This window comes from Sipha flava, unplaced genomic scaffold, assembly GCF_003268045.1.
Source record: "Sipha flava isolate LNK unplaced genomic scaffold, YSA_version1 217_pilon_pilon, whole genome shotgun sequence".
Classification (NCBI taxonomy): Eukaryota; Metazoa; Arthropoda; class Insecta; order Hemiptera; family Aphididae; genus Sipha; species Sipha flava.
Genome location: NW_020272843.1, coordinates 161,034 through 174,534, shown reverse-complemented (window position 1 = coordinate 174,534; position 13,501 = coordinate 161,034). Strand labels below are relative to the sequence as shown.

At 28.6% G+C, this 13,501-nt stretch overlaps 1 protein-coding gene across 1 annotated transcript in view; it reads right to left on the bottom strand.

The window, feature by feature from the left end:
* Positions 1-7,800: 7,800 nt before the first annotated feature.
* LOC112683006 (pikachurin) overlaps positions 7,801-13,501 on the bottom strand; it is a 53,591-nt gene continuing 47,890 nt past the window's right edge. Inside the window, exons 12-14 of the mRNA XM_025553832.1 lie at positions 13,162-13,392; positions 8,752-8,855; positions 7,801-8,572 (exon numbers count right to left, since the gene is read on the bottom strand). Coding sequence (XP_025409617.1) covers positions 8,430-8,572; positions 8,752-8,855; positions 13,162-13,392 — 478 coding nt within the window. The 3' untranslated portion in view covers positions 7,801-8,429. The remainder of the gene's footprint in view (positions 8,573-8,751; positions 8,856-13,161; positions 13,393-13,501) is intronic.

The window sequence follows — 13,501 nt, the reverse complement described above, 5'->3', positions numbered from 1 at the left end:
TTCAACTGCATGCCAATTTGGTCGGTTTTTTAGCATAATCCCCACTGTTGATTCTGGATCAATGTCCTCGCCTATTGCGTTCTGTAGTTCCGTGCGCATTCTCTCCCATCGGTCGCATCTGATAAACGTGTGTTCCGCGTCGTCTGACGGGTCCCCACATGACACGCCGTGTGGGTATTCCGCTCGAGCAAATCTGTGGAGGTATACCGGGAAGCACCCGTGCTCAGTTAGGAATTGGGTCATATGGTAGCAAGTTATCCCGTGGGCTCGGTTTGTCCACCTGTGTACATCTGGTATTAACCACTTCGTCCACGTATCGGTGTTAGTTTCTCCGTCCCATTCTTGTTACCACCAGTCCCAAATATCGTTATCTACTGTGCTTTTGGCGTCTATTGCTCCTGTTTTTTGAAGCTGCCGTAATTCACACCGAGCGTGAGCCATCAGGTGTACCGGAACAAAGCCTGCTACCATTAGGATAGCTCCAGTAGATACCGTCCTATAGGCGCTGGCTACTCTCAGAGCCATGGTGCGCTGGGGACCGAGCAATAGCTGCCTGTGGTTCTGGAACACCAATGACGAGCACCACACTGGGGCTGTATACCGCAGCTGGCTGTGTATAACCGACTTGAGCAGTTTTCTCTTGATCTACCTTGGGCCTCCGATTTTCGGCATCAACCTTGATAAGGCAGTCGTCGTTTTGATGGCCTTCTCATGCACTACTTTCGCGTGTTCCTAGAAGCCGATTTTAGAGCTAAGTTCGACACCGAGGTAACTTATATGATCCTTAAGCTCCAGTGTCTCACCTAGCAATGCGAATTTTGGGCGTCTGTAACGTCGTTTTGACGTCATAACCATTGCAACCGTTTTGCTTATCGAGATCGTCAAACCATCGATGTTCATCCATTCACTGATCAAGCTGAGCGTGTTGTTCATTGTGATCTCCAAAACTTCGGTATTTTTTCCAACACTAACCACTGAAATATCGTCCGCAAATGCGATGATTTCTATTCCATCTGGTAGAGATTGCCGCAAGAGGTCATCATAAAATAAATTCCATAAAGTATGTCCAATAACTGATCCTTGCGGTACACCACTGGTAACATTTATACTACCGATGTCCGTCTGCAGCAGCTTCTCTCGACGGTAATCCCTTAGTATTTTTATTAGGTAAGTAGGGGTGTTTTTATTTATCAATGCGTCTCTGATTCTGTCCCGAGGAACCGTGTAAAAGGCGTTGGCGACGTCTATTGAGACTAGTGCGCATAAATTTCTGCGTCTCCATGGCCTGAACTCATTACGGTTCACTATAGCTAGTACCTTTTTCAACACGTCGATGGTTGAACGTTCACGTCGAAAGCCAAATTGATTGTCTGAAAGGACCCTCTGGGTTTTATGTCAGGTGAATCTCTAGGCGCCGCTTGATAAATCTCTAGAACATTTTCCCATACGCGACTACTACTACTACTAAACGTCTTCATATCAATTTAATTTTAACAATTCAAATGATTCTGAATTATGTTTATTTTTTGTATTTTTCATATCTATTATCTATACGTAATGCAACTTGAACATATATATATATATATATACATATACATATTATAACGTTTATATATGTAACAAAAGTAAATAAGTTTAGTGTTTTTTTTTTTTTTTTTATGTAAATATATTATTATAAACAATTGGAAGTTTGGATTCTACAGGTGTTTACTAAACACTTAATCTTGGAACAAAATTATTATGTTCGTACTTTTTGGGAGTTGCTGAAAATACCATATTATAATGGAAATAATTCTATTGCTCTTCAATTTGTATATATAACTAATTTGGTATATTAATATGAACAAACACACTGTAAATATGATATACGTTATACGTATAGGTAAAGGTAAACAGTACAGGAATCAAGTTGGGCACGACTAGTATTAACACAGTCAGGTGTCTCCTAGAACTCTGTGATCTACCAGTACCTGGTTAGGTAAGGTGCCCTAGGAACGGGAATGACGTGATATGTTAAAACGTCTATGATTGGCCCACGTCGTATGCCGTGATGCAGTGTATGCAGTTGAGGTGGTGCGATTGGCATATTCATTATGTCGGGTAGTTATTTATACCATAGATTAAATATGAAAATAATAGGAAAATATCAACATTCCATTAATAGCTAAAAAAAAATTTGTTTCGAAAATCATACCATACATGACAAGCGATGATAATAAGCATTCAGTGAACATTTCATATCTCTACGATTATTATATTTTGAGTTTTATTTTGGTTTTTTGATGAAAAAAAAAAAAAAACGGATTATATTGAAAATCGGTATTCCGTAAATATTGCCGTATTTTCATAATTTTTCAACGGTGAAAAAAAATCTAAAATGTTTGTTTGTTTTTTTTTTTGTGTTGAAATTCGCTCTAAATTAGATTGAAGTTGACTAGCCAATGTCAATGAAACTGTATCACTTGTATTGAGATATCATTTCTTCAGTCGATTCGCTAACTGCAATGCTTCTTTGAACGTAATTTTTTCTATGTCAAGACTCATTATCTTCTATATCTTGTTCCACGTCGTGTTCTCCATTCTCACTCATGTCATCATTGATAATGTCTTCACTTTTTAATGATAAGTCTTCGGTTTATAAGTATCCATCTATTGAAGAATAGTCTTGTGCTTTCGTTGGACATACTGTTGAAGCTAGTTCCAATAACTCACTATTCAAATCCTTTATTTGTGTTAAGTCACAAATATTATTTACCAATAAACCTGGCTTTTAAGAAACATTTAGTGACATAACACTATCACCTTTATCAACAACATCCACTTATGAATTATTTTCTTTCGTATACGACATAGTTCTACCTAGCTTATTTAATGGGTTTGAAATCTATTTTGCATTGTCTAAATTATATGTCTATAACTATATGATTAAATCAAAAAATTAAAATCGATCATTGAATAAATCCCTATTTTATATATAAAAAAAAAACATTAAAATTGTACACATTATTTAGAGGAAAATTATTATTTTTTCTATAAGCTTATCAGTAACTAGTGATTACAATCTCAGGATATCGAATCCTAGGATCCCAGGATCCTGACTACTTTTTGGTACCGAAAATACCGGGACTTGTGTAATAAAATACCGGAATTCCCGGGACTATGTAACAGCGATTCAATAATTTAATCGATGCCGATTGCCGATCAACGTGTTTGTAAGATAAGATTAATACTGATCGTTTTACGTACTAACTAATTAGTAGCTGTTCGGTTATACATATAACACGTGGGACGAAGCGTACGGTAACAACTCATGGATCTTTTTTTGAATATTTAACTGTGTTATACTTTTATTATATAATTTCCCGTGATAGTGTTTTTATTAAACACAAAAAAGATAGAGATACATCGTCGGCTTGAAGTCATTTCCTATTCGCAAATGATGGAAAAAGTGTATAATGTAAACAATGTTTAGTCATATTGAAGATGTCGGGAGGATCAACAAAAGGTTTACATACACATTTGTTATCAAAACATATTACTGACATTACTGACAGTAACGCATTTATGAATCGTTTTTCCTAAATATCCTATTTATGTAATTAATCAGTGGCGTATTTATAGGAAGGGAGGCGCTGGGGGGTTTCCCCCAAAAAAAAAATTTGAAAACGTCAAATTTTAAACATATCAGTAATATAATAATTTTAGTTTGTTTATTCTATAAAGTATAATGAAAATATATATATATATTAATATCACTAATAATTAAATTGTAATTGGATAATAATAATAACAATCGACCACACGGCACTCACACACACATAGTATATAAATAATTTGATGTGGAGAAATTATCGGTCGATAAGAATATCAATATGTTAGTCAGTGACTTTCACGTCTTGTCAGTTACCAATATGTACTATGAATCTATGCGCAACATAAAGTAATATAAAATACGATTAATACAATCATACGTTTAATTTAGTTATTAATTATTATTATTATTATTTAATATTTAAAAAATATGTTGATAAAGAACATTTTATATTAATTTATAAAATTACTTCACTATTAGGTATGACACCTCTCCCCCAAAAAATAAGTTTCTAAATACGTCACTGTAAGTAATTATATCTATTAACTCTCAAGGCTGATGCACTCAAATGTATATTTTAAGATTGAACTGTGATATTCATGAAATATTTCTAGACTTATAGCAAAACTTAATTTTATTCGTAATATTATGACATCAAAAAAATTGCACCGTTGAACCACATAACGCGATGAAATATTTTACTGAACGAACGGCGTTTCTTATAGATGATTCGAGTACATTCGTGACGGACAAACGGTTTTTACGCTGTATGTACTATCATTGATTCTAAGTTATAACATTTTATAATTTACAATACATTATAATTCTATTCTATAATCAATGGAAATGAGCAGATTTTTATTGTTTCATATTAACATAATATTTTTTTTTGCTATGGAGTGCTACTTACACCAAATATTATTTTTGTTTTCATTTTTTAACAGGAATTTTTTCCACCACGCCCTATCTGAAGATCTGAGAATAAAATTTACTTAAATTAAATCACAATGCTGCAACGTTACTCTCTTCCGTATAGTTTTACCGACACTATTTCACTGATCACCAAATACAAGAAAATAAAACTTTTACCTGGGCTCTCTTTGCAATTTGCTCCCCTCATACTTCACGGGCTTCTTTAGGCCCATAATACTTTAATTACGTGTACATAGAACCATTGGTGTAAACATAAATCACATAATAAGTGCATAAATACCCAATGTTCATCCTCTGGTCAGTGCAACCATTAGATTATCGACTTCTAAATTACATTTTACTTGTTGAATGACGTCACCAATTACCAAGCCTTCTTTAAATCGACAAGGTCTTCCAGTACCCGCAACTGTCGGTGAAAGCTAAGGATAAATTGCTATTGTTAATTATATGTGTAACATTATAATAGCGGTATGGACGCTGCACACAAGTGGTCTAGTCATTAGAAATCGCATACATACTGACCATTTCGTTTTTTTTAAACAATCACAGACATATTGTGAAACTTGGCAATATTGTTAATTTACGAAAAAACATATTAATATTAAAAATATAAAATAATACTGTCAATAAGGTTACTTTTTCAAGATATAAGTATGATTATTATTATTGATGATTATCAATTTATAATACAATAAACTATTATGAGGGCTATACCGGTAATTCAACATTTTATTATATTGGTTATACAGTGAGTTGTATTGTTAGTGTGCTCAGCCAACATTATAAAATACAATGGGTACGCGCCACGAGGTGTTATCTTAAAAATTTGACGGCTTTGAGTGACTAATACAAATTATTAGATAGAAATTAAATTTGTTATGCTTATTTCTTTTATCAAAAGAAAAAAAAATGCATTGGGTGTCATCATAATTAATGATGTTTATATTTTTGTGTATAATAGTGGATTGGCGGTAAACGAGACGAAATGTATTGGTATTGTATTTGTATTTTTCTTTTATGTACATACATTTCTTGAATGTATTGTATTCTGTGTATTCAACAGGAGTGCTGTGAAAGTTCTTATTAAATAGTTTAGTCTATCAAACGTTATTTTATTGGTAACATAAATATTACGTAGGGGAGATGTTCAAATGCTTCTGTTTGTACAACTTAAAAAGTGCTTTAACAATTATTTAATAATCGACATTAATCAGTAAGCTAAGCCCATCCTGTTTATGCCCTCGCGTCTAGAAGCTATTTATTGTGAATATATAATAGGATAAAAACATTATTTAACTAACATATGATAGAACATTGTAAGATAACGATGTACATAATTCGTACGAGTGTTGAACTACTTTACATACTTGAGCAACTATATGGGTAGATCGATAAAAAATAGTTGAATTCAAAATACAATTTGAATGAACTATATGTGTGTTAGGGGATCTTCGATAGTGACTTTACGTAATCAATTACTATAAATGTTTTATGATGCAAGACTAAACGCGTTAATACAATATTATACTGCAGCGCGGCTAGCGCCAAATAATCATATTCACAATAGGTTTGTAAGACGTACTCGAATTATATTATACAATATTAATACAGATATATAACATTAATTAAAATATTGCTAGACCGATCGTCAAAGGAAGAATGGTGAATGGATATTATTTCATACAAATAAATCCAAGAAATGTAGATTGTTGTGTGTTCACAATTATATAAACAACCTTGATAACAAAGGTCATTTAAATATAAATAATAGTTTTTCGGTTTTCACCGGTTATTATTTTAGCTAAAATATGTTTACGGAAAACAACAAAAATGCTTTTTAAAGTAATTTTATGGAAAAACACATATTAAACAATTAGTGAAGAATAACATTTTTGTGTGAATCTCATACGCGTTTTGAAACATTAAATAGAATAAAAGCCCCACCTGAAGATAGTCTGCTATGAGTCTGTCACCATCCCCTCACCATCATCATTATCATTATCACCAGCTGCAGTTCAGAATAAAGGTAGCCTGAGTATACTTAATTCAACTTCATTGAATTGGATTCGTTTTTTATTTAAGGTTTTTCGCATGCTTGTTACAACAGGTTTAAGGATAAAAGTATCCAGTTAAATAAGTCAGTATTTGTATTGATTCTTGAAGTTTTTCTTGAGTGACATTGTCTTTATGTCTTATAGTATTTACGGAAGCTTTCTATTACATCTTTTTTTACAGTTGTCCTCAATGCACTAGACCGTCAATTCTATATGGCATGATTTATAAATAATAAGGCCGAGGATCGTGTTAGTAGGCTTTGGACTTAAAATAACCGACGGGTTTTTAAGTAGTACCACACCATATGGGAGTTTAAATGACCCTTTTAAGTACATTTAATGGTTAAACTATTATCTCATTACCTAGAGTCCGTAGCGAGTTGGGTAACAAAATATAGTGTAAATTATAATACATTTTTAATATTTTACAATTTGTCAAAATTGTATTTCATTTAATCAGTCGCTAAAATCATGTACAAAGTGATAATTAGATACACAAGAAGTTCTTATTAATATATTATTAATTATTTATCGCTAGAAATGAGGTGATGGTATTTTTTTAAAATTAAACAAGTAGCATTTTCCCTACATAGTTCTAACACACAAATTATTATTTTATGTTTAGACATTTTAATTGACAAACACGTGTATGTTCATACGAGTATTATATCGGTTACCGTTTCGTAACAAAACATAATATGTTATTTTTATAGTATTGTACAAAATGTTATAGTAATGTATAATAATTATTGTTAACAAGTGCCAATTTTATTAATACACAGTTTTAAAATTACAACAGTGTGTTTTTTTCAAATTACTTTGATATCTTAGCAAAACGAATACAATATTTTACTAATTATAAATAGGTAATTTAAAATAATAAATACACATTTCTATATATAAAAAAAACACAAATTTTATGATTTTAAGGGTTATTGTCTACAATTTTAAATTTCTAATTTTAAGATATGTACGTAAAAACCTTGTAATTCATATTTATATATTATTGAAATATCTAAAATATATCAAACGCACGCAACAGTGATTTGTTGTGTATGAAGATAAGAAAATTAATGCTAAAAAGTCAATGGATATAACAGTGATTTTTCACAGGTGTAGAAAAATATTTTAAAAATTTCATCATCCAAAATCGATAAAAAAAACATATTAATAATAATAATTGTATTATCACTAGCTGTACGTTTTTAAACACATTGTTACCGTTGTTCGTATAGACGGTAAATTTCTTCTGCCGAAAAAATCTATGTTCTACAATATTTTATTCTTATTCGGAAATATTTTTGTATTTCAGCTGGTTAAGTAATTTATTATATACAATAATAATGTTTGAAGTGTGGATAAAAGTGTATAGAATATGGGAAAGAGCGTTCGAATAATAATCTTAAAATTCCTTTTTAAAACAACTACGTATTAAGGTACAATCATCATACGAGACATTATATATATATGTATATATAATACCTAAGTTGTTCAAAGTTTTTCAAATAATTCGAGATAATTTACATACATATATATATGTGTGTGTGTGTGTGTGTGTGTGTGTAAATTTTAATATTGAACATTCGGCTGCTTTTGAAACTAGTTAGTTGACTCTCAATTGATCGTAAGTTACAATAACAATAATAATAATAATAATAATCTAAAACAAGAATAGCTTTTAACTAAATTAGACTAGATATCAAACGTTAAGAAAACACATAAGTAAATATTTTTTTTAAGTTATCAGAAACCTGAGTTTTTGTAAATGTTCGGTTTCATTTTTATACGGTTAAGCTCAAGGTAAGCGCACAAGTGCCGAAGGAGATAAATACTGTACGTCGTTCAACACTCTATGATATGCAAACGTGTTCTGTACCGGTGGACCACGATAGTTTAACTTGGTAGTCTGTGTTCAGGATAAAGTCTGAAATGCAACCAACGAAACCTTTCCGGTACCTTTTTCCCGTAGATTTTTCCACGTCTTCGGTACCACCTATAAAATCACAAAAGTTTTAATTGGTACAAATCAAATATTTATATTATTTAAGTAATTAATCTAACGACATTCAATTTAAAAAAAATACAGGGGTTAATGGTATTATATATTTAATAAAATGATAAATATACATTTTTTTAGAGTTAAAATTGATTTTGATTTGAACACAGACTTACCTAAATACAGTCCTGTATTTGTATTGAGCTGCTTTAGTCGACCGTTGGAAATTGTGATCATTTTTGTACCATTGTCTATAGTCAAAGCACTTAATCTTTCATCCCTAGATATAAATAATATTGAGTTAGCTACTACTTCAAATAATTTTGATGGTATACACAATACGTAGTTATTAAGCATATTTAAAGAAATCATTTAATGACGTACCAAGCTCTACCCATTGCTCATTAATCATTTTTATACTAGAAAAAAAAACGTACTATAATTCTAATTCATGATTCGGCATTTTACTATACTTTATACGTATTAGGGTATTTTTGGTAATTTATGGTCGTTTATGAGAAATTTTCTAATTGTTGAGTTTATATACGTCGGTTTAAATTATATTTACAAACGTCAAAATAATTTAGGTTGTTAATAAAAAAACCATTCTGAATGAAAGGTATCGTATGATTTAGTTTATTTTTCTGAAGATGGTTGATACAGAAGAAGAACCAAATTTCTTTTTAAGATAGGTTTCTGTTCCAATATTAGCAACAAAAAAAAAGGCATTAAAAATTTAATTTGTTATAAACAGCATAAACTTGATTAAAATATTCTGAAACTATGGAATTTCTTAAACTAAATAACTAAAATTTTTTAATGGAAATGTCTTTGAGATATCTGACTCCGCCAAAGTTTAATTTTTAATGTTTTTAAATCATACCTATTGGGAATTTTAAGTATATTTTTTATTTTCATTTTATTACCTTTTTTTTTTTTTTTTGACTATGAGGAATATATATGAACTATATGAAAAATGTTGTATTTAATTTTTAAGCCTTGAGTATATAAATTTAAAATGGCATGTATTTTTACCACAAAAATCTAGCAGATTTGTGTGATTTCAATCATTTTGTAAAAATTAAATACTTATAGGTTTGTATTTTTTTTTTTTTTTTTTGAGAAGTGTCCTACATATAAGTATTGTAAACAGTGATATAGTGATATATTTATAGTGAAAATTTTAAAAGTTTATGATAATATAATATTTTTATTATTTTCGAAGAAAACATATATAGTTGTTTGCACGTTTTTCTTAATTATTCGGAAAATTAATGAAAAATTAAAAAAAATGACTTTCTATAAATACCTACTAGAAACCATGTTCTATCAAACATTGGTTATTTTGCGATTACTGGAGTATTTTTTTTGATCAAAATGTTGTTAACATACACAAAAAAAAAGTACATATCCTGCATAAACTAATACATTCCTCTATTCACATAGAATCTAAAATTAATGAAAAATAAAATTTTTTGATTTACAAAATATAAATTGTTGAATTGTTTGACATTAAAAAGTTCACCCAGTTTTTACTAATCAGTCGCCTATTAATTCTTTTAGTGCAGAAAAAGTAAGTATGGTTAAGACATTATATTGCCAAGTAAGTCACAGACGTTATAAGTGCAAAATTAATAAAGTCTTTAAATGTTATACTCTGTAAGTTTTTGGCATCATGTAGTTTGATTTTAGTAATGGTTTATATATGAGTAACTACTAAGTTACATACATGATGTATAAATAGATAAACTTCCTAGCTTTATTTTATTTAATTTTTAAATGAATTGTTCTTTATGAACTTACAGTTTCTATATTATAGATAATACAATTTATTACTCTTTGAAAAATGTGAAACTAGGTAATTTGAAATAAATCTGTTAAAATAATGTTTTCAAAGTCAATTTGACATTTCAAATAAAAAAAAGAAAAAAAAAAAATTGGCAGAAAATCCGCCAACCTAAGATTAAAATAACGACTACCACAGGATATACTACTTGAACCCAAAGAACACACCTAAGATTCAGATATGGATCTAGACATATAAGCTAACCAAAAATTTGTAAAAGTTGTAATTACTTTGTAAACAAATAAATAAATTGCAAATTTAAATGACATTGTAAAAATACTTGGTGTATTGACACAATTAAATTAATAAAGAAGAAAAAAGTACAAAAAAATCAAAATTAGAAGGTTGTCAAGAACATAAGTAATTTAAAATGTTTTACAAAGACCACATTGATTATATTGTATACAATTAATTACATAAAAATTATAAAAGTATATAGTTAACAGAGTCTTCTGACTTTTTAAATTGTATTAATAGAAAAATTGGTCTTGCAAAATTCTAAGATAAAATATTAGAAATGAATGCTATAAGTTAATGGATTACGAAATAAATATCAGCTAACAATAATCATAAAGATGAGAAAATAATAGAAATTTTCTTGTATTTAATCAATTATCTTTAAATATCACTAAAACCTAATTGATGGAATCTTAAATGAAAAACATGAAAATCATGAAATTATGATGAATGGTTTTTTTTGTTGTAATAATCATACATAGGTTTTTTTAATAACTGTATAAAGAAGTATACCAAAGTATATAGATAAATGTATAATCCAGAAATTACTTATATACAAGTAGATACGAACAAATTTAATTGATGATTACAATGTTATTACGGCGTTTATTTTCAAAGAAAAATATTTTTATAATAGCCTGTCAATTCTATATTAGTACAAGACTACTTACATATTACTACACAAAAATCAGAATGGAAATCGAAGAACATCGCATTTTTTTAAACATTGCAAAATTGTATTAATTTTAACTTCTCAAAATTTTATGAAAGGAGTTCTACTACTGTAATGTTTTCATCTTATAAATAATGATGAATAAATAGTCTATATTAATAATTTTATAATATTTTCTACCCATATTAATCATAAAATGTTAAGTGTCAGCTGTAAATCATTTTTGATTTATGTTGATGTGAATCGTTTATACAATAGACCTTATGATTTGTAAAATAACGATATTTTATTTTTATTTTATTTTATTTAATTAGTTCTATTTCTGTATTGACTATTTATTGTTTTTAGTTTATAATTAATAAGGTGCTGACGGAATTTCGAAATGTTGTCTTTAGTCGATCAGTTGATTTATCCAGATTCACACAACACATTTATTATGGTTATTTCAACACTTACAGGTTTATCAATATTCTTCTAAAAAATTCTGTTTCTCTCCCTACTAAAAATGTTAACCCAAATATACTGACATTTTTAATTAATTTAAAATATAGATATAATGCAATACCAAAAATAATAATTTAAACTAATAGAATATAAATATTATCTTTAAGATTACCAGAACACTTATTTTTTTTTTTTTTTAATGGGTATTATATTTATTGATATAACTAAAATTTTTTTTTCATTGTTATTTATACTAAAAAAGTAAATTAATGTACCTGACCATAATAAATAAATCTTACTTGGTATATTTTTAAATTTTAATTAAATTAGGTACTTTTATAAGTAATAATTGTCGGTGAAATATGTTTATTTTAAATGGTAAAACTGAAATTATATCTGCTAATAAATTATTATAAATCTTACAGCTTCTATTCTACCATTTTTTTTATTCTAAAGCTATTTATAATTATTTTTATTTTGGTTTGTAGTATAAAAAATATGTATGGTTAAGAAACAAATTACTGCAAAAATATTTAAAATAATATACACTCAAATGAACATTAAAAAAAATTATGATACATTTTATTTATGTTTTTATAATTATAGATATAATAAAAATGTTTCATTTAAAGTTTAAATTATTTTCTGTAAAACAAATTCTAACCCACATTTACTATTGTACCATATTTTACTGCACTAAAAAGATTGAATTAAATCGTTTATATCTAACATATAAGTGAAAATCCAAACATAAATACATTGGCAATTGGTTCAATAGAGTTTTATTTGTTTTATTTGTGTACACATATTTAAAAAACTTAAGGAAATAAAAATACTTTCACTTAATTTATCATTTTAATATTTTTTATATATCAAGATTTATGATAATATTATAAACACGAAACATCGTTGAGATATGGATTTAAATTGTTCAGGCACATACATGGAGTGATAGATATTTTAATTAGGTTACTATATAATTGAAAAGATATTGTGGCTAATTTTATCAGATACTGCTGTATATACTGTGTATACTATATATAATTATGCTTTATAAATTTGTTCTGTATAAGGACTTACAATATTTTACAATGACTTCTTCAATTATAGTTTTGATTTAAGATTAAAAATAGCAGTATACTAATTGATAAAAAATAAATATTATTTATTTTTGTTTAACACTGAACCTTTTTAAATTAATAGATATTTAGTAAATAGTAATTACGTGAGGTTTTCAGCTAAACGTAATTTTATAATTCAATTTTTTGTTTGATTTTGCATAATATTATTATACAATTATTTTATCTAACTATCAATATATAGCAGACGTTTTCTCGAGAGGTATTTTTAACATAATTGAAATTGTTTGATAGCAACTCAACAAACCTTGTAAATCTCATCCTGTGCCAATGTCCGTCGTTTATAGGTAGTCCAGTGGTATTGTATCTAAGCACTGTGTCACCACTTCCTAAATCGTAAGTCACTTCAATACGGCCATCTTGTAATCCTAAAGCTAAATAGTCAGCCGACCTGTCCGTCCGTCCGGTCCAGAGTATAAGTCCGCTCAGTGCAGTGGTCCGGAATCGCATATTGATATCCAAATGTCCATCAGTGATCCTAGAATATTAGAATTTATGTAGTAAAAGAAAAAAAAACAAAAACATTTTTTACTTAATTTGTTATCGTGAATGTTGAATTATTTGGTAGTCAGTTATAGTGTTTTTGT